Source organism: Liolophura sinensis, chromosome 6 (genome assembly GCF_032854445.1).
Source record: "Liolophura sinensis isolate JHLJ2023 chromosome 6, CUHK_Ljap_v2, whole genome shotgun sequence".
In the NCBI taxonomy this organism is placed as follows: domain Eukaryota; kingdom Metazoa; phylum Mollusca; class Polyplacophora; order Chitonida; family Chitonidae; genus Liolophura; species Liolophura sinensis.
Window position 1 is genome coordinate 81,688,911 of NC_088300.1, and position 23,004 is coordinate 81,711,914.

Here is a 23,004-nt window from a genome sequence, read left to right on the forward strand (position 1 = left end):
AAGAAACATTTACTGAACATGAAAGTGTTGTTGTTGTTTCAACGAGTCCGCTGCATCTACGTTGTCGAAGTATTGTATTTTAACACTAAATATGAGTTTCATGCAAAACACACGTGAGTATATAGATACATGGTTATTTCTAATCCCTCACCTCAATCACGCAGATGTCATGAAAAGAAAAAGACGACAGCTTTTGTGGAAAACAGGCGAAACTGCTACATGACCCCATACGCGGCCATGACATTCCTCCGTGTGCGATTCACCCGCTAGGAGGCGCTGAACTGGAAAGGGGCGAATTGACAAACAACTTGTAGGGACAAAACCTACCCAGGCAGAGGCCGGTGAAACAGGACTACTTTTGCCTAGAGTGAATCCGCCACCATTATCTGAAAAACACACGATATATACCTAGAATGAAATGTTGAAGCCGCTGCTTCAATACCACGTAACAAGCAGAGAAAAAACGAAAAACAGGCCCGGAAGTATTATTTGCGGACTGTATCCTGACAAATGGTAGTTAGATCAAAATACTGTTATGTTTCCGTATTATTATTAAATGTTTGTATTATGTTGCTTACCATAATATATTTTGTGAATGAATGCTCCACTGTTTTGTAATTCCTTTGTATGGGTTATCTCCCCTGTAAATGAACCACTAGAAATCATTACCTGTGTTACTATACCAAGTGATTTGCCCTATATAAGGCCGTGTCGAGCTGTACATCGGCAGTTCTTGCAGAGCTCGCTCGGAGAACTCGTCTCTCTCCCTGAATAAGGATACTGAGGCAAAGTCCTGAATAAGGCCTGGCGGGTATTAAACGAAGCTTACAGCCTGCAGAAGGCTATCGGGGCTTATCATGCCAGCTTCTGTCCTGATTACGAGGGCAGGAATGAGTGCTCACGCCGGTGCGTGCGCATGACCTCTCTGTATATATATATATATATATATATCTTCAATAAACTGTCGCAAACTCATCCAGTGTGTTCTGGTTCGTCTATCAATCTCGGGAGCCCCTGCTCGAAACAAGTCCGTCCCTGGGGATTAAGCTTTATGGACGATCCTTATAATATTGTTACTTGGTTCCGTAACAATACATTGTTTTGCTGTAGTTTAGTCTGAGGAGTCGTACGTCTGTGATATTATTATAAACGTTTGTTAATAAATCGGGGAAATATACAGATTTCTTTAAATGTTTATTACCGGTAGAGTGTTAGACCTGTCAGAAGAATTTCGTAGCGAAGATTTTCAGCCGCTCGTGTGGTCAGTTTGAAGATTGGGTGACCTTGCCATGTGATACAGAACGATCTGCAATATTCCCTGGCAGTTCGAGGAGTGAGACACCCCGCGAGCATGTTGCGAGTGCAAGACGGTCAGTGTAAGGAAACCACAAGTGCCATTCGTCTTCTCAAGCTTTTGGTTGTCACAACACCTCAAGTATAGTCTCCAGTGTGAACAAGGACGATAGTATTCATAGTTTTGAAGTGAGGTCATAGCTGCTCTGAGCCAATCACCAGCACTCTTTAGTCACGTGACTGGAGTACTGAAGGTGAAAACAAACCGCATTTAACCCCAGTCCAAATAGGCCTTGAATAATGAGAAATATAGCTTTTAGGTAAGAATTTTTTGTGGAAAGGTAATCAGAATTTACTTAACCATCAAACAGTTTCATTGCGCGGTAGTATTTTAAACTTTAGAGGCAAAAATCAGGATTTTCCTCATTTAGCTCCATGTTATTTACACTGTTATTTATACTGTAACTTTTCACCGTAAAATTACAGTGTAATTTGCTTGAAAGTTTGTGACCAGTTCTTTTCGCTGTAGATTTACAAGATGTGCTGTTTGACATTTACACCCAAAATAGTAGTATATTTTTACATATACCATTGTAAATAATCGGTTAACTCTATTGCAAATTATATAACCGTACATATCTTCCTAGAAAACCAGTGTACATTTACAGCAAAGTGCACTGTAAATGACCAAACCCCTGCATTTTTACAGACAATGCTGTAAATACACATCGACGAGAGTAAAATTACAGCACATAGGTGCAGAATTGCGCTGGAAAATGGTGTAAAATATTTACAACACGATTTACTGTAACAATATACAGTGCTTCAGGCTGTAAATTTGCATTCAATTCTTACAGTATATCACTTGCATACGAGTATCCCGAATGATCAAAGCTATTACAGTCCACAATTAATATAATCAAAGCTATTACTGCAGTCCACAATTAATGTGATCAAAGCTATTGCTGCAGTCCACAATTATTATGATCAAAGTTGTTAGTGCAGTCCACAATTAATGTGATCAAAGCTATTACTGCAGTCCACAATTAATATGATCAAAGCTATTACTGCAGTCCACAATTAATATGATCAAAGCTATTAGTGCAGTCCACAATTAATATGATCAAAGCTATTAGTGCAGTCCACAATTAATATGATCAAAGCTATTAGTGCAGTCCACAATTAATATGATCAAAGCTATTACTGCAGACCACAATTATTATGCTGAAAGCTATTACTGCCGTCCACAATTAATATGATCAAAGCTATTACTGCAGTCCACAATTAATTCCAAGGTCGGGAAGGAAAGTAATCCCCAGCAATTTTAGGTATATTTTCTCCTTTGGGCTGCCCTTTTTCATTTTTTTTCTGCATGTTAAGTGATATCTCTTTGTAGCAGAGGTTTCAAAGTTTTCAGATAATGGTGACGGATGCACACTAGGCAAGAGTAGTGAAAAGCCCTGTTTCGACGCCCTGGCTCGACTCCTATCAGCTGTGTGTCAGTTTTGTGAAAAATTTCGTTGGCCAACCCCTATCAGGAATTTGACTCGAGTTGTGTCAAGGCATGAGGATTATCAAAGCGGGAGCTTTTGGGACTTGCAGATTTAGAGACTGTGCTGTGAGGCCAAATGTTAGCATGTAAGTAAGTGGAAAATTAATGGTGTACTGTGGCCGAATTGGGTTTTGGCAACATCGTGGTGTTTGTCGTGATCAGGGGTGGCAGTACTAGGTTATTACAGCACCTTGGTGCCCGTCGTGAGCAGATGTCACAGCTTTGGGCTTTGACAACACCTTGGTGTTCGTCGTGAGTAGGTGTGACAGCTGTTGGTTTTGCTGCCACCTTGGTGCCCGTCGTGCGAAGGGGTGACAGCTTTGGGCTTTGACGCCACCTTGGTGTCCGTCGTGAGCAAATGTGACAGCTTTGGGCTTTGGCAACACCTTGGTACCCGTCGTGCGAAGGGGTGACAGCTTTGGTCTTTGACGCTACCTTGGAACCCGTCGTGCGAAGGGGTGACAGCTTTGGGCTTTGACGCCACCTTGGTGTCCGTCGTGAGCAGATGTCACAGCTTTGGGCTTTGACTACACTTTGGTACCCGTCGTGCGAAGGGGTAACAGATTTGGGCTTTGACGCCACCTTGGTGCCCGTCGTGAGCAGATGTCACAGCTTTGGTCTTTGACTACACCTTGGTGTCCGTCGTGAGCAGGTGACAGCTTTGGGCTTTGACAACACCTTGGTGTTCGTCGTGAGTAGGTGTGACAGCTGTTGGTTTTGCTGTCACCTTGGTGCCCGTCGTGCGAAGGGGTGACAGCTTTGGGCTTTGACGCCACCTTGGTGTCCGTCGTGAGCAGATGTGACAGCTTTGGGCCTTGAAAACACCTTGGTACCCGTCGTGCGAAGGGGTGTCAGCTTTGGTCTTTGACACTACCTTGGTACCCGTCGTGCAAAGGGTTGACAGCTTTGGGCTTTGACGCCACCTTGGTGTCCGTCGTGAGCAGATGTCACAGCTTTTGACTTTGACTACACCTTGGTGTCCGTCGTGAGTAGGTGTGACAGCTGTGGGCTTTGACGCCACCTTGGTGCCCTTTGCGAGCATATGTGACAGATTTGGGTTTGGACAACACCTTGGTGTCCGTCGTGAGCAGATGTGACAGCTTTGGTCTTTGACAACACCTTGGTACCCGTCGTGCGAAGGGGTGACAGCTTTGGGCTTTGACGCCACCTTGGTGTCCGTCGTGAACAGATGTCACAGCTTTGGGCTTTGACTACACCTTGGTGTCCGTCGTGAACAGATGTCACAGCTTTGGGCTTTGACTACACCTTCGTGCCCGTCGTGCGAAGGGGTGACAGCTTTGGGCTTTGACGCCACCTTGGTGCCCGTCGTGAGCAGATGTCACAGCTTTGGGCTTTGACTACACCTTGGTGTCCGTCGTGAGCAGGTGTGACAGCTTTGGGCTTTGACGCCACCTTCGTGCCCTTTGTGAGCAGGGGTGACAGATTTGGGTTTGGACAACACCTTGGTGCCCTTTGTGAGCAGATGTGACAGATTTGGGTTTGGACAACACATTGGTGCTCGTCGTGAGCAGATGTGACAGCTTTGGGCTTTGACAACACCTTCGTGCCGTGAGCAGGGGTGACAGATTTGGGTTTGGACAACACCTTGGTGCCCACCGTGAGCAGGTGTGACAGTTTTGTGTGTTGACAACACCTTGGCGCCCGTCGTGAGCACGGGTGACAGAGTTGGGTTTTGACGACCGGCTTCCAAACTGTGCTCTATCTCTCCACGTCAGATCTGCTGATGAGTCTATGTGTCAGACCTCTTGCAGATTTTGTACAGAGGCTACCGAAGCATATCCCAGATGTGAAATCGGACGTCTGACTGACGGAAAAACACAAAGTGCACTCCTTATTTCACCGAATAATTCACATTTATTTCTGCCGGATCAGTGTGTCAGTAATCTCATATTACCAATCAGAAGGTTACACGGACATACACAATTTGGACTTCGGCTGAAGAAAATTAAGATTAAGAGCTTTTCATTCATATTGGTTTAGGCCATTGATGATGAAAGAAACCGGATGCCTAAAGTAGCCTTCACCAGGTTACAAAACAAATCCTAACTTAAAGCCACATTCAAAACAGAGAGATCTGAATTCAAATGTGCGATTTCATTGGTTGACGGCCCGTCAGTTCGTTTAGGTGGATAGGTCAAAACTGAGCACCAACTGGAATCGCCCTATAAAAAGCCCTTCTTGAGATGTGTTTTTTCTTTCACCTTTTTTCTTACCAAGAAAGTTCACAAAAACACATTTTCTAAGTCCGGTTTTTGACCAAGAATTTGCAAATTTGGCCAGAATTTTTCACATTTGAAGGGGTTAAAATCCATTCACACTCACTAGAACGATCGCAACGTAGTTCATTATCAATGATCTCATACAGATAAACAAGTTTTACAATGTAGGCAAGAATATTTTATGAAGAAAGTGGTGTGACGTCACATTACTTAGATGTGATCTGATAAGTTCATCGAATTCAATCCGACCTTCAGTACTTTTAATGGAACATCAATTAGTCTAAAAATATAATGAAAACAGTTGAGTAGCGCTGACTTTGTGACATCATTTACGTTGCCGTTGAGCGTGTACATGGAGCGGTTACTAGGCCTGACTACAGCCAGATCTGTCCTTACACCTGTTCAGTGGGTTTTGTGCCTCTCAGCGAATCGACATATATCCACTCCAGTGCCCTTGATGGCGCTAGTAGTTTGCAGTAGTGCATGCCGGCAAAGGCCCGGATGAAGAAGTTTGTTGGGGTAAGAAGAGAGTATGACGTCACGTTGAGGCCAGATGGTGTGTAGTTGAGAAGGAGTTGTTTGGTAAGCCACTGCACCCCCGTACGAGCCTCGATATCGGGCTCCGTTTGAAGTTTGCGGCCCCTGGCGATGAACCTCCTTTGTGCTATATCAGACGCCATGGACTTAGCTGTCTGGAAACACATCTGTAAAGGAAAGTCAAGTGGTAACAACACGTCTGTAAGGGAAAATCAAGTGACAGAAACACATCTGTAAAGGAAAGTCAAGAGATATAAACGTCTGTGAAAGAAAGTCAAGTGATAGAAACACATCTGTAAGGGAAAGTCAAGTGATAGAAACACATCTGTAAAGGAAAGTCAAGAGATAGAAACATATCTGTGAGGGGAAGTTAGATGATAAATACACGTCTTAAGGAAAAGTCAAGTGATAGAAACACATCTGTGAGGGAAAGTCAAGTGAGAAACACGTGTGTAAGGGAAAGTAAAGTGACAGAGAAAAGTCTGTACGGGAAAGTCAAGTGACAGAAATACATCTGTAAAGGAAAGTTAAGTGATAGAAACACATCTGTAAAGGAAAGTCAAGTGATAGAAACACATCTGTGAGGGAAAGTCAAGTGAGAAACACGTGTGTAAGGGAAAGTAAAGTGACAGAGAAAAGTCTGTACGGGAAAGTCTGTGAGGGGAAGTCAGATGATAAATACACGTCTTAAGGGAAAGTCAAGTGATAGAAACACATCTGTGAGGGAAAGTCAAGTGAGAAACACATGTGTAAGGGAAAGTAAAATGACAGAGAAAAGTCTGTACGGGAAAGTCAAGTGACAGAAATACATCTGTAAAGGAAAGTCAAGTGATAGAAACACATCTGTAAAGGAAAGTCAAGTGATAGAAACACATCTGTGAGGGAAAGTCAAGTGAGAAACACGTATGTAAGGGAAAGTCAAATGATATAAACGTCTGTGAGGGAAATAGTGTCTATAAGGAATGAAATGTTATCTGTAACCGATGAATCACCAAGGGGAAAGTCAAGAAATAAATTCACATCACTGTAAAATATTGTAAAGGTGTGGGGACACTTGATAAAAATTTCAGAGGATAAACACAGACTAGAGACAAGAGTCCAAAAGGCATGATTTAAAGGGAAATGAACGAACAGGAGCTTTCCTAGGGATGAAAAGATTAATGTAAGAAAGGGTCGAGTACGGTCGAGTGATAGGTTAGGTATTTCTGTATAAGTCTGCTGTATTTTGTCACCCTGCACGATGAATAAGAAAACCCAAGCACTCACCATATTGAGGTTTTCACATGTTAGGTTCTTAGTTTGGGCCGTAACGTTGGGTAGCATGGCCAGAACAGCGTCTTTACTCTTCATCTTAGCCTGCAGCTGAGTGGGCGTGAAGCTGGCGTTGACTTTATCCAAACCTCGGGGTGGGCTCACCTCAACGTACGTCTCTACCATGAGGACGCTACCGTTAAGGGCGGCCTTAGGCTTGACGGGGGGTAGTTCTACCTCGCTCACTACGTCACTGCTTACCTAATTAAAGGATACTGGTAGGTATTAACCACGTCCATGATATCTGTTACTAACTTATCTCAGTCATTAGATGTTGTCTTTTTAGGTTGATCAACACTACCTGATAGAGGCTCAGTTATCTTTTAAACGATAAATTAGCATATGGTTACAGTTTCGAGAAGACCAGAACATGGGCAGGGCATTTGCAAACATCACGCTAGGTCCAATCATAGACAAACGCGACACATGGACCGGTAATAGACAAAGAGCACACAGGGACCGATCATAGACAAACAGGACACAGGGACCTGTCATAGACAAACAGGACACAGGGACCTGTCATAGACAAACAGACTACAGAGACCGGTCACAGACAAACAGGACACAGCGACCGGCCACAAATAAACATGACACACAAACCGTCCACATACAAACAGACAACAGGAACCGGACATAGACAAACATGGCATAGAGACCGGTCATAGACAAACATGACACAGGGACCGGTCAAAGACAAACAAACTACAGAGGCCAGTCAAAGACAACCAGAACACAGGGAACAATCACTGACAAACATGACACAGGGACAGGCCACAGACAAACATCACACAGGGACCGGTCATAGACAAACAGGATACAGGAACCGGTCATAGACAAACATCACACAGGGACCGGCCACAGACAAACAGACTGCAGGGACGGGCAATAGATAAACAGGACACAGGCACCGGCCACAGATAAAGAGACTACAAAGACCTGTCATAGACAAACAGGACACAGGGTCCTGCCACAGATAAACAGGACACAGGGACCGGCCACAGACAAACAGACTATAGAGACCGGCCACAGATAAACAGAACAAAGGGACAGGTCACAGACAAACTGTTCTATCAACAACATTAACTACACGGTGTATATGTTTAACCAACCACAGACAAACTGTTCTCTGAACACTATTCACCACATGGTTTATACGTTTAACCAACCACAGACAAACAGCACACAGGAATCGACCACAGGCAAACTGTTCTCTGAACAACATTCACCACATGGTGTATATGTTTAACCAACCACAGACAATCAGCATACAGGAATCGACCACAGACAAACTTTTCTCTGAACAACATTGACCACATGGTGTATATGTTTAACCAACCACAGACAAACAGCACACAGGAATCGACCACAGACAAACTGTTCTCTGAACAATAGTAACTGCATGGTATACTTGTTTACCCCCAGTGAACAAATTACAAAACTAAGATTGACATTACCAGACACATGGAAAGAAACTGTAACATAAACATGATAATTATATGGGGAAGGAAGAAAATGATACAAATTTTTTTTACTTTTTGGCGGCATCTTTTATGTCTCAAAATTAGCCCTCGTTTATGATGGCATATTTTCCGTCAGAAGATTTTGGGCATGACGCCAAGTGTGAACTGCAGGCTACTTAATTTCCTGTCTAACCACCAAAGCCTTAGTAATACTAGCTTAAGACCATTTTACCCCGGAGCCAGTGAGTCAGTCAGTCAGTAAATCACTGTCACTCTGTCAGTCAGCCAGTCACACATCAGATCTCACACAATTTATCGACTGTTTCTCACCTAGGTCCCTTACCCGTAATCTGCTTTGATCTTTGCCCTGAAGACCGACAAAGTTCACCTGTGACTCCTCCACCCACGGGGAGTGACCGTCATCATTCTGATCCATCTCCTGGACTGCCCAGATTTTCTGTCAAAAGAAGTGAAATAAGCAATGTCATATCACCAACCACCAAGATGTACAGTCTAAAACAACAAAATAAGTCGTGTCATATCTCCAACGTTCAAAATGTTCTGGGTAAAGCAACAAAATAAGCAATGTCATATCCCCTACCATCATGATGTTCTGTGTAAAGCAGCAAAACAAGCAATGTCATATCCCCAACCATCATGATGTTCTGTGTAAAGCAACAAAATAAGCAATGTCATATCCCCAACCATCATGATGTTCTGTGTAAAGTAGTAAAACAAGCAATGTCATATTCCAAACCATCATGATGTTCTGTGTAAAGCAGTAAAATAAGCAATGTCATATCCCCAACCATCATGATGTTCTGTGTAAAGCAGTAAAATAAGCAATGTCATATCCCCAACCATCATGATGTTCTGTGTATAGCAGCAAAAAAGCAATGTCATATCCCCAACCATCATGATGTTCTGTGTAAAGCAACAAAATAAGCAATGTCATATCCCCAACCATCATGATGTTCTGTCTAAAACAACAAAACAAGCAATGTCATATCCCCAACCATCATGATGTTCTGTGTAAAGCAACAAAATAAGCAATGTCATATCCCCAACCATCATGATGTTCTGTCTAAAACAACAAAACAAGCAATGTCATATCCCCAGCCATCATGATGTTCTGTGTAAAGTAGCAAAATAAGCAATGTCATATACCTTACCATCATGATGTTCTGTGTAAAGCAGCAAAATAAGCAATGTCATATCCCCAACCATCATGATGTTCTGTCTAAAACAACAAAACAAGCAATGTCATAGCCCCAACCATCATGATGTTCTGTGTAAAGTAGCAAAAAAGCAGTGTCATATTCCAAACCATCATGATGTTCTGTGTAAAGCAGCAAAACAAGCAATGTCATATTCCAAACCATCATGATGTTCTGTGTAAAGCAGTAAATAAGCAGTGTCATATTCCAAACTATCAATATATTCTGTGCAAAGCAACAAAATAAGCAATGTCATATCCCCAACCATCATGATGTTCTGTGTAAAGTAGCAAAAAAGCAATGTCATATCCCCAGCCATCATGATGTTTTGTGTAAAGTAGCAAAAAAGCAATGTCATATCCCCAACCATCATGATGTTCTGTGTAAAGTAGCAAAAAAGCAATGTCATATCCCCAGCCATCATGATGTTCTGTGTAAAGTAGCAAAAAAGCAATGTCATATCCCCAACCATCATGATGTTCTGTGTAAAGTAGCAAAACAGCAATGTCATATCCCCAACCATCATGATGTTCTGTGTAAAGCAGTAAATAAGCAGTGTCATATTCCAAACTATCAATATATTCTGTGCAAAGCAACAAAATAAGCAATGTCATATCCCCAACCATCATGATGTTCTGTGTAAAGTAGCAAAAAAGCAATGTCATATCCCCAGCCATCATGATGTTTTGTGTAAAGTAGCAAAAAAGCAATGTCATATCCCCAACCATCATGATGTTCTGTGTAAAGTAGCAAAAAAGCAATGTCATATCCCCAGCCATCATGATGTTCTGTGTAAAGTAGCAAAAAAGCAATGTCATATCCCCAACCATCATGATGTTCTGTGTAAAGTAGCAAAACAGCAATGTCATATCCCCAACCATCATGATGTTCTGTGTAAAGCAGTAAATAAGCAGTGTCATATTCCAAACTATCAATATATTCTGTGCAAAACAACAAAATAAGCAATGTCATATCCCCAACCATCATGATGTTCTGTGTAAAGTAGCAAAAAAGCAATGTCATATCCCCAACCATCATGATGTTCTGTGTAAAGCAACAAAACAAGCAATGCCATACCCCGAACCGTGATGGTGTTCATCACCCTAAGCTGTCCCTTGACCCTTGAGTTGCCATTTGACTCCTAAGCAACCCCTTCATTCCTAAGTTGTCCCTTCACAACTAAGTTGTTCCTTCACCCCTAAGTTGTTCCTTCACCCCTAAGTTGTTCCTTCTTCCCTAAGTTGTTCCTTCACCCCTAAGTTGTTCCTTCTTCCCTAAGTTGTTCCTTCACCCCTAAGTTGTTCCTTCACCCCTATGTTGTTCCTTCACCCCTATGTTGTTCCTTCACCCTAAGTTGTTCCTTCTTCCCTAAGTTGTTCCTTCACCCCTTAGTTGTTCCTTCACCCCTATGTTGTTTCTTCACCCCTGAGTTGTTCCTTCACCTTATGTTGTTCCTTCACCCCTATGTTGTATCTTGATCCCTATGCTGTTCATCCCTAAATTACCTTTTACCCTTATGTTGTGCCTTCACCCTTATGTTGTCCCTTTACCCTTATGTTGTCCCTTTACCCTTATGTTGTCCCTTCACCCCTGAGTTGTTCCTTCACTCCTATGTTGTCCCTTCACCCTTATGTTGTCCCTTCACCCCTGAGATGTTCCTTCACTCGTATGTTGTCCCTTCACCCTTATGTTGTCCCTTCACCCCTATCTTGTCCCTTCACCCTTATGTTGTCCCTTCACCCCTAAGTTGTTCCTTCACCCCTATGTTGTTCCTTCACCCCTATGTTGTTCCTTCACCCTTATGTTGTCCCTTCACCCCTAAGTTGTTCCTTCACCCCTAAGTTGTCCCTTCACCCCTATGTTGTCCCTTCACCCCTAAGTTGTTCCTTCACCCCTAAGTTGTTCCTTCACCCCTATGTTGTCCCTTCAACCCTAAGTTGTTCCTTCACCACTAAGTTGTTTCTTCACCCCTATGTTGTCCCTTCACCCCTAAGTTGTTTCTTCACCCCTATGTTGTATCTTGATCCCTATGCTGTTCATCAATAAATTACCTTTTACCCTTATGTTGTCCCTTCACCCTTATGTTGTCCCTTTACCCTTATGTTGTCCCTTCACCCCTAAGTTGTTCCTTCACCCCTATGTTGTTCCTTCACCCCTAAGTTGTCCCTTCACCCCTATGTTGTCCCTTCACCCCTAAGTTGTTCCTTCACCCCTAAGTTGTTCCTTCACCCCTATGTTGTCCCTTCACCCCTAAGTTGTCCCTTCACCCCTATGTTGTCCCTTCACCCCTAAGTTGTTCCTTCACCCCTAAGTTGTCCCTTCACCCCTATGTTGTCCCTTCACCCATATGTTGTCCCTTCACCCCTATGTTGTCCCTTCACCCCTATGTTGTCTCTTCACCCCTATGTTGTCCCTTCACCCCTACGTTGCTCATCCCTAAGTTGCTTCTTCATAACTAAATTGTCCCTTCATCTCTAAGTTGTTCGTTCAGCCATACATGTATGTTGCCCCTCCATCTTTGAGTTGCCACTTTAACCGAAGTAGTCAATTTACCCCTTAGTTTGCCCTTTCACCCATAAGTCAGCCGTTTATCCCTAAGTTGGCCCTTGGCGTCCAAGTTACCAATTCCACCCTCAAGTTGTCCCCTAAGCCCAAAATCCCTCTTACCCCCATACGGTCCTGATTATCGGAAAAGGCGGCCTGGAGTAAGGCCTTGGCGGCTGGGACTTCCGCTGCCGGCGCTTGCGCCTGGGTTATCATAAAGGCCACAACGTAACGACTGATGTTTCCCCAAGCTGCAGGATAGCTGATGTCCCCTTCTATGTCGGTGTACGTGAAGTTATCTGGGATCTTGCCAGAGAAGTAGTGTGTGTGGTTGACCCCCTCAAGCGTGACCACAGGCGTGTCATATAGCAGGTCAGGGGCAAACTCGGATTGTTGTACAACTCGTCTGTAAAAACAGTCTATGTACAATATAGAAGCATCCTCTCTTGTAAGATGAACCAGTTAGAAAAATAATAGTATTGTTGGTGAAGACGAACCACATTCATTGGCGCCATGCAGATCACAGAAAAAAGTCTGGGAGCGCTGACTGGTTAAAATACACTGCTATTCTCGAATGGTTAGGTCACATATCCATCGGGACCCGTAAGTACGTTTTGTTTCTACGGTGGATTTCTAAAATAATTTCTGCCTGTGCTTACGGCCAGTCAAAGCTTTTTTGACACATCGGGAACTTGTAGCTCCGTGCTGAAAGCTTCATATGTGCCCTAAAGACCGATAACTGTCTCGTAGTATAGCCATGCACGGCATCCTTCCAGATAGCGTGAGATTTTGCCAATTTTCCAAAAAAAAAAATTGGGTTTTAGGCGCGTCATATCCCGAATTTGTGACATAAGATGATAGTGTACTAAGGTATCCGTAACACTGTACAAATGGTCATGATGTACTAAGGTATCCGTAACACTGTACAAATGGTCATGATGTACTAAGGTATCCGTGACACTGTACAAATGGTCATGATGTACTAAGGTATCCGTGACACTGTACAAATGGTCATGATGTACTAAGGTATCCGCAACACTGTACAAATGGTCATGAAATACTAAGGTATCCGTGACACTGTACAAATGGTCATGATGTACTAAGGTATCCGTGACACTGTACAAATGGTCATGAAGTACTAAGGTATCCGTAACACTGTACAAATGGTCATGATGTACTAAGGTATCCGCAACACTGTACAAATGGTCATGATGTACTAAGGTATCCGTGACACTGTACAAATGGTCATGATGTACTAAGGTATCCGTAACACTGTACAAATGGTCATGATGTACTAAGGTATCCGTGACACTGTACAAATGGTCATGATGTACTAAGGTATCCGTAACACTGTACAAATGGTCATGATGTACTAAGGTATCCGTGACACTGTACAAATGGTCATGATGTACTAAGGTATCCGCAACACTGTACAAATGGTCATGAAGTACTAAGGTATCCGTGACACTGTACAAATGGTCATGATGTACTAAGGTATCCGTGACACTGTACAAATGGTCATGAAGTACTAAGGTATCCGTAACACTGTACAAATGGTCATGATGTACTAAGGTATCCGTGACACTGTACAAATGGTCATGATGTACTAAGGTATCCGTGACACTGTACAAATGGTCATGATGTACTAAGGTATCCGTGACACTGTACAAATGGTCATGATGTACTAAGGCATCCGTGACACTGTACAAATGGTCATGATGTACTAAGGTATCCGTAACACTGTACAAATGGTCATGATGTACTAAGGTATCCGTGACACCGGTCATATGCTTCCTAAATAAAGGTCATATACATCCTGGAATAATTGTGCTGTCAAAATTCTCGTCAGATATTTATTGCCCCCGGAAATTTGGCCATTCTTACTGAAATAACTGTGCCTCCTTAAACATGGACAAACTTACTGAAATATCTGTGCTTCCGTAAATATGGACATACTTACTGAAATAACTGTGCCTCCGTAGATATGGTCATCCTTACTGAAATAACTTTGCCTCCGTAAATATGGACAGACTTACTGAAATAACTGTGCCTCCGTAGATATGGTCAAACTTACTGAAATAACTGTGCCTCCGTAAATATGGACAGACTTACCGAAATAACTGTGCCTCCGTAGATATGGTCAAACTTACTGAAATAACTGTGCCTCCGTAAATATGGACATACTTACTGAAATTACTGCGCCGCCGTAACTATGGTCATACTGAAACAGCTTTGCCATCGGAATATTGGTCACACTTACCGACCGAAATTTACCGCTGCAATTATGGTCATATACTTACTGAAATAACTGTGCTTTCGTAAATACGGTCATGCTTACTGAAATAACTGTGCCTTCGTAAATATGGACATACTTACTGAAATAACTGTGCCATCGTAAATATGGCCATGCTTACTGCAAGAATTCTGCAGACGTATTTATGGTCATACCCTTACTGAAATAAATGTGCCTATGTAATTTCTCTCATACTTACGGAAATAACTGTGTCTACGTAAATATGGTCATACTTGCTGCAATAGCTGTGTCGCCGTAATTATGGCCATTCTTACTGAAATAACTGTGCCGCCGTAAATATGGTCATCACTCCGTCGAGATCACCTGACATGAAGAGGGTAGGAACAGTGAAGTCCGTCATTTTCTGGTAACGAGGGGGTGCGTGTGAAAAGAGGATGAGGGCTTTAAACATGTCGGGATTCAAGTCTACGTAATCCGACAAAGTAGCACCTGAAGACAAAAAACGACGAGAAGAGAAATGAGGAAAATGAACATATTCAGAGCCAATGACATCTAATACGGCAGAACAGAGGCCAAACGATAATGTTAGATAGTCAGGAAAGCACCTGAAAGCAAAACCAAACGCTCACCGACACCCAAAATGGCATAATGGCATTTAACATGTTTTGGTGTCATGGGTGCTCCTATAGTGAGATGGTCGAGGACATGGGTTTAGTGAAGCACACCAGTATAAGTTTGTATCGTGTGTTCCTTATTTAAGTTGGTTGAGAACACGGGTTTGGTGTCATATGTACTCCTTATGTAAGAAGAATACCGATTTTGTGGTCCATATGTGGTGCCATATGTGGTCCTTACGTAAGCTGGCCGAAGACACTGGGTTTATGTCATGTGTGTTTCTTATATAAGTTGGTGGACGGAACGGGTTTGGTGTCATGAGTTGTCCTTGATTGAGCAGGCCTTGTGGGATTTGGTGTCATGAGTTGTCCTTGAGTATGCTGGCGTTTTGGGACTTTGTGTCATGAGTTGTCCTTGAGTAAGACGACGTTTTGGGGCTTGGTGTCATGAGTTGTCCATGAGTAAGGGGGGGCGAGGGGCTCCGTGGCTCAGTCGGTTAGCGCGCTGGCGCAGCGTAATGACCCAGGAGCCTCTCACCAATGCGGTCACTGTGAGTTCAAGTCCAGCTCATGCTGGCTTCCTCTCCGGCAGTACGTGGGTAGGTCTTTCACCAATCTGCGGATGCTCGTGGGTTTCCCCCAGGCTGCGCCCGGTTTCCTCCCACCATAATGCTGGCCGCTGTCGTATAAGTGAAATATTCTTGAGTACGGCGTAAAGCGCCAATTAAATAGATAAATAAATAAATAAATCCATGAGTAAGATGGCCTTTTTGGGGTTTGGTATCATGAGTAGTCCATAAGTAAGATGGCCTTTTTGGGGTTTGGTGTCATGAGTTGTCTTGGGTAAGCTGGCCTTTTGGGGTTTGGTGTCGTGAGTTGTCCGTTGATGAAGCATAAGTATGTCATATATGTGTGTCTACCTTCGTCTAAAGGATTTGTCATGTTTTGCTGAGAGATCATGAACAGATCGGATGGGATGGTCTTGTACTTAACATTTATCACGTCTTCCTCAGAGATCATGATCAAATCGCATGGGATGGTCTTGTACTTAACATTTGTCATGTCTTGCTGAGGGATCATGGACAAATCGCATGGGAATGTCTTGTACTTAACATTTATCACGTCTTCCTCAGAGATCATGGTCAAATCGCATGGGATGGTCTTGTACTTAACATTTGTCATGTCTTGCTGAGGGATCATGATCAAATCGCATGGGATGGTCTTGTACTTATCATTTGTCATTTCTTAATCAGGGATCATGGCCAAATCGCATAGGAATGTCTTGTACTTAACATTTATCACGTCTTCCTCAGAGATCATGATCAAATCACATGGAATGGTCTTGTACTTAACATTTGTCATGTCTTGCTGAGGGATCATGATCAAATCGCATGGGATTGTCATGTACTTAACATTTGTGATGTTTTGATAAGGGATCATGATCAAATAGCAAGGGAATGTCTTGTACTTAACATTTATCATATCTTGCTGAGGGATTATGATCAGATCGCATTGGAATGTCTTGTACTTAACATTTGTCATATCTTGCTGAGGGATTATGATCAAATCGAATGGGAACGTCTTGTACTTAACATTTGTCATGTCTTGCTGAGGGATTATGGTCAAATCGCATTGGAATGTCTTGTACTTAACATTTATCACGTCTTTCTCCGAGATCATGATCAAATCGCATGGGAATGTCTTGTACTTAACATTTATCACGTCTTACTTAGAGATCATGATCAAATCGCATTGGAATGTCTTGTACTTAACATTTGTCATATCTTGCTGAGGGATTATGATCAAATCGAATGGGAACGTCTTGTACTTAACATTTGTCATGTCTTGCTGAGGGATTATGGTCAAATCGCATTGGAATGTCTTGTACTTAACATTTATCACGTCTTTCTCCGAGATCATGATCAAATCGCATGGGAAAGTCTTGTACTTAACATTTATCATGCCTTGCTGAGGGGTCAAGGTCAAATCGCATGGGAATGTCATGTACTTAACATTTATCACGTCTTCCTCAGACATCATGGTTAAATCGCATTGGAACGTCTTGTACTTAACACCCACACAACAAGCCAATTTAACATTCTATTTTTTCTAATGAAACCGTGTCATGATGAACTAACATTGTGAGAACATTTTCATTACTTCATAATTTTCATTATCACCCAACTTGAGATAATCATACAGTCAAGGGTATAATAGCAGTTTGTTGCTCACTGACCTCCGTATCCATGGCCGGCCACCATGACCGCTGCATGCTGAGCCAACCCTAACTCGTACATCCTCCGCAGCATCTTCTCAAACCCAGAGCCGATTTCAAGCAGGTTAGGCACTTGATTCTCAAACCCTCCAATAAATCCCATCCATAACCGGAAGCGACTGGCAGCCTCATTCTGAAGGGTAACACCTAAATCAAGACCCAGAGTGCTAGAAACACATGACTGGATTGGACATAGGCAAGGCCGATATCACTGGTGATTCATATGTAAGTCAAATTGTAGGATAACGGTTGGAATAAAAATAGTTTATTCTACATGTATCGTCAACAAGCTCAACAAAAACAACCTAATCAAATGTTGCACGCGTCGTGTTTGTTTATAACAGGTGATTATGTCGTCTGCATTTGTTAGAAAAACCATGGTACAACGTTTTAGAGTTAGGAATTGCGTGTGCCTGGACGACAGGTGGTAGGTAAAAAAACTACTAGGTGTTGGTGAACAGATTAATATAGGATACTGATTACATACCGGTATTAGTTACGTGCGTGAAAGCTCGTACCAGTTACATGCTCGTACCAGTGAAAACTTGTGCAAATAACGTGTGTGAAAACTTGTACAAATTACGTGTGTGAAAACTTGTACCACTTAGATGTCTAAAGTGAGACCAATTTCCTGTGTGAAATCTGGTACCAATTACGTGTGTGAAAACTTGTACCAGTTACCTGTGTGAAAACTAGCACCAATTACGTGTGTGAAAACGTGTACCACTTAGGTGTGTGAAAACTGATACCAGTTACCTGTGTGAAAACTTGTACCACTTACGTGTGGGAAAACTGATACCAGTTACCTGTGTGAAAACTTGTACCAATTATATGTGTGAAAATTCGTACTAATTACGTTTGAGACAATTGGTATCATTTACGAGTAAAAACTGGTGCCAATTAAGTGAGTGAAAACTGCTACCAATTACATGTGTGAAAACTCGTACCAGTTATGTGTGTTAAAACTGGTACCAATTACGTGAGTGAAACTTCTACTATTACGTGAATGAAAACCCGTACCAGTTACATGTATGGAACTTGTACTAATTACGTGTGGGAAAAGTTGGACTAATTACGTGTGTGAAAACCTGTACAATTATGTGTGTGTAAACTTGTACCAGTTACGTGTTGGAAAACTTGTACCGCTTAGGTGTGTGAAAACTAATAGCAGTAGTCTGCGTGAAAACGTGAAGCAATTACGTGCATAAAAACTGCTACCAATTACGTGAGGGAAAACTGGTACCAAATACGTGTTAAAAACTTGTACTATTGCGTGTGTGAAAACTCGTACCAGTTAAGCCTACGTTTTGAAAACGCATTTATTTATTTATTTGATTGGTGTTTTACGCCCTACTCAAAAATATATCGCTTATACGACGGCGGCCAGCATTATGGTGTGAGGAAAGCGGGCAAAACTCGGTGGAAACCCACGACCATCCACAGGTTGATGCAGACCTTTCAACGTACGGCCGGACTTGAACTCACAGCGACCGCATTGGTTGAAACCTTGTACCAATTACATATATGAAAACTGTTACCAATTATATGTGTAAAAACTCGTACCAGTCAATTGTGTGGAAATTGAACTATTACGTGTGTGCAAACTAGTGCGAATTACATATGTCAAAACTTCTACAAATTATATGTGTGTAAACTCGTACTAATTACGTGTTAGAAAATTGGTATCAATTACGTGTAAAAACTGGTGCCAATTACGTAAATAAAAACTCGTATCAATTACATATGTGAAAACTGGTACCAATAACGTGTGTGAAAAGTTGTACCAATTACGTTTATAAAAACTCATCCCAATTACGTGTGTAAAGAGTTGTACAAGTTACGGTTGTTACCTAATTAAATGTAAGAAAATGTCAGTCGCAAGTCTAAAGTATATACAGACCTACATGTGTGTACAGGGATACACAGGCCTACAGTTGTGTAAAATAATGTACAGACTTACATGTGTGTACAATGTTGTACAGACCTAGCTGTGTGTACAGGGATACACAGGCCTAGCTGTGTGTACAATGATGGACAGACCTACCTGTATGTACAAGGATGCACAAACCTACATGTGTGTACAGGGATACACAGGTCTACATGTGTGTACAATGTTGTACAAACCTACAAAGGTGTACAGGGATACACAGGCCTAAATGTGTGTACAGGGGTACACCGGCCTACATGTGTGTACAATGATGTACAGACCTACATATGTATACAATGTTGGACAGACCTACATCTGTGTACAGCGATACACAGGCCTATATGTGAGTACAATAATGTATAGAGCTACATGTGTGTACAGTGATGTACAGACTTACACGTGTGTATAGAGATACACAGGCCTACTTGTGTGTAAAATGATGTACAGACCTACATGTGTGTAGAATGATGTAAAGACCTGCATGTGTGTATGTGGATACACAGGCCTACTTGTGTATACAATGATGTACAGGCGTACATGTGTATACAATGATGTACAGACTTACCTGTGTGTACAATGTTGTACAGACCTACCTGTGTGTACAATGATGTACAGACCTACTTATGTGTACAATGATGTACAGACCTACATGTGTGTACAATGATGGACAGACCTACATGGAGTACAATGATGTACAGACCTACATGTGTGTAAAATGATGTACAGACCTACATGTGTGTACAATGATGTGCAGACCTACATGTGTGTACAATGTTGTACAGACCTGCATGTGTGTACAGGGATACACAGGCCTACATGTGTGTACAATGATGAACAGACCTACATGTGTACCTGTGCGTACAATGTTTCACAGACCTACCTGTGTTTACAATGATGTACAGACCTACACGTGTGTACAATGATGTAAATATAAGCGTCAAGTCCGACATTCCTATACTATTCGTAGTCCGTAAAGGGCGTTCCAATTCGATAATCGCAAGATCCATTTCCACAACAACGTTTAACACTAACTCCCGAAGACAAAGGTATGTAAGAAATTATACAAATAAAAAATAAAGCCGGTAACACACAAGAGAAGCGGTCATCAGTTTTCAATGTTGCCGCGCAGACAATGAATATTCCAGGCATGAATTCCATATCAAAGTTCAAATTCGTAGTCCGTGAATGAGTTTCATGTCAAATAACAGCTAAACAAGTATCTCAGTCGCGCTTTAATTGCAACTGTTCATAAAGGCATCATGCTGATGTAATTAGCATGGCTACCTTTACGGCCCCTAGCCCCAGGTTAAGCGGTATTACATACAGTTTGAAAATGACGAGCGCTACAGACCCTAACCGATCAGATTATGATTCAAAAGTAACGGGCGATTACGTCTTTCCCGTTAATATGTAAAGATCTCATGCTACAAGAGGCGCCATCTATGATGTTACACATTACATACAAGATAGACGGTTACACTGGGCAACCAGCGCCATCTATGTTGTAAAATACCATGTACGTGATAGATATGTACATAGGGATAACAGCGCCGTCTATGTGGTTGATCACAATGCAGATCGCCAGAGATTCTGAACGCTCTGTCCATACCTGCCAACGAGAGTGTTCTACTCATTGTAAAATTTGAGAAACTTAAAATGAAGGCGTTTGATGGAGTATCCTTGACAAACTAGTTTTTGAACTAGCAACTTGTGACGCAGATTAAAGTCATCACAGTTATCGCAAGATCTGACAAATGCTACAAGGCGAGATATGTATACGCCATATGCAGGACTCTTTGGTATATTGCTATCTAAATAAGGATAATTTACAATATCAAAATTGAAATTATCGCTTTTGTCGTAAAGGCGGCGTGAAAGGAGACTTGTCCGTCTTTGTACAGATATAGATCCAAATAAGATGTACCATCAGGACTATCTGTTGTCTCCTTTAAATCCAATGAAGGCGGATAGATTTCCTTCACCACTTCAGCAATGTGGGGATTATTTAACGCCAGTAGATCATCAATATACCGTTTGGTAAATGAATAGGATCGAGCATTAAAGATATTACTTTTAAGTCATTTCTGCATATAGTCGTATTCATATGAAAACAGGTATAGGTCTGCCAAAAGAGGCGCACAATTGGTACCCATTGGAATACCTATGCACCGTTGGTAAATGGTATCTCCGAATTTCACATAAATGTTATTAATGAGAAATTCAAGTAATTCAATAAATAATGTAACATCCCAAGAGTATTAACCTTTATAAAGAGTAGAACTAAAGAAAGCCTTATTGCTTCTGACGTTAATGTAACGGTGACCTGTTTTAGTAAATACCGAGACAATTAACGACGATATTCTTTCAATAAGATCTTTGTGAGGAATCGTAGTATAGAGAGTAGAGAAATCCCATGTGGATACGTCTTTGTACGGTATATGCATATGAGCATCGAGTTCTTCTGTAAGACGTTTGGAGTTGTTAAGAATCCACATGCAGTTGACACCTGAATTTTTTGTTATGGCACAAGACTTACCTGTGCGTACAATGTTGTACAGACCTACATGTGTGTACAATGATGTACAGACCTACTTATGTGTACAATGATGTAAAGGCCTGCGTGTGTGTACAATGTTATACAGATCTACATGTGTGTACAATGTTGTACAGACCTACATGCGTGTACAATGATGTATACACCTACATGGAGTACAATAATATACAGCCCTACATGTATGTATATCCCTGTACACAGGGATATGCAGACGTAGCTGTGTGTACAGGGATATGCAGGCCTAGATTTGTATTCTGGGATATATTGGTCTGACTGTGTGTACAGGGATATACCGGCGTGCCTATGTCTAGGCTTACATGGATAGACAGGCGTGATAATGTGTACAGGTATATAAAAGTGTGACTGTGTGCACAGGGATATACAGACGTGGCTGTGTGTACAGGGATGTACAGACATAGGTGTGTACAGGGATATATAGATGTAGCTGTTTGTAGCTGTATGTACAAGGATGTACAGACCTAGCTGTATATACAGGGATATATGGACGAAGCTGCGTGCACAGGGTTATACAGACGAAGCTGCGTACACAGGGTTATACAGACCTAACTATGTGTACAGGGATTTACAGACCTAGCTGTTTGTACAGGGAAATACAGACGTAGCTGCGAGCAGAGGGATATACAGACGTGGCCTAGTGCACAGGGATATACAGACGTAGCTGTGTGTACAGGGATATACAGACGTAGCTGTGTGTACAGGGATATACATACCTAGCTGTGTGTACTGTGTGGCGTTGACATAAGACTCCGGTATAAGTATCAATGCCATGTCCTGTCCTGTTTTTCCAGGTGGTTCAAACACGGTAATTTCCGTGTCCCCCGCCTGACCGAACACAGACCGAAAGCTGGAGAGAGCTAAGAGCTTCATAACGAAAAAAGCTGCAGTCATGAACATCAGCGTCATCTTGATTTTGTGAGTACCGTGACGTCCACGGTAATGATGATCACTTGTGTTCTACGGCAGCCCAGAGCCGGGCGCATCTGGCAACCTTTGTCCCCACTCCATCAGCAGCGATGTGATAAACGACAAGCGTACTGCTGACACAGAGGGTCAGCCACACATGCAGGACAGGTGCACCATCACACAGGCAGGATAGCCGTACCATCGCACAAGCAGGATAGGCGTACTGTCTCAAAGGCAATACAGGCCTACCGTCACACAGGCAGGACAGGCCTACCGTCACACAGGTGGGACAGGCCTACCCT

At 42.3% G+C, this 23,004-nt stretch overlaps 1 protein-coding gene across 2 annotated transcripts; it reads right to left on the minus strand.

Annotated features, from left to right (window-relative positions):
• Positions 1-4,734: 4,734 nt before the first annotated feature.
• Positions 4,735-22,732, minus strand: LOC135468619 (uncharacterized). 2 transcript variants are annotated; one of them, XM_064746968.1, is made up of 7 exons: positions 22,510-22,732; positions 17,259-17,444; positions 14,723-14,897; positions 12,278-12,560; positions 8,737-8,850; positions 6,889-7,134; positions 4,735-5,789 (listed from the first exon to the last, which is right to left on the minus strand). In XM_064746968.1, the coding sequence occupies exons 1-7, from the start codon at positions 22,700-22,702 to the stop codon at positions 5,478-5,480; spliced, it is 1,509 nt and encodes a 502-aa protein (XP_064603038.1). In that variant the 5' UTR covers positions 22,703-22,732; the 3' UTR covers positions 4,735-5,477. The 2 variants fall into 2 exon arrangements, with proteins under 2 accessions (XP_064603038.1, XP_064603039.1); XM_064746969.1 differs by lacking the exon at positions 22,510-22,732 and adding an exon at positions 20,105-20,505.
• Between the last annotated feature and the right edge of the window lie 272 nt (positions 22,733-23,004).

What these genes read in the sequence shown, in the direction of transcription:
- LOC135468619 (XM_064746968.1), bottom strand. Translation starts at nt 22,702, where the DNA reads ATGACGCTGATGTTCATGACTGCAGCTTTTTTCGTTATGAAGCTCTTA. An exon ending in GGCCGGCCATGGATACGGAG is followed by an intron (nt 14,898 to 17,258) that starts GTCAGTGAGCAA and finishes TTTTGTCTTCAG; the next exon opens with GTGCTACTTTGTCGGATTAC. An exon ending in ACGGCGGCACAGTTATTTCA is followed by an intron (nt 12,561 to 14,722) that starts GTAAGAATGGCC and finishes CTGTTTTTACAG; the next exon opens with ACGAGTTGTACAACAATCCG.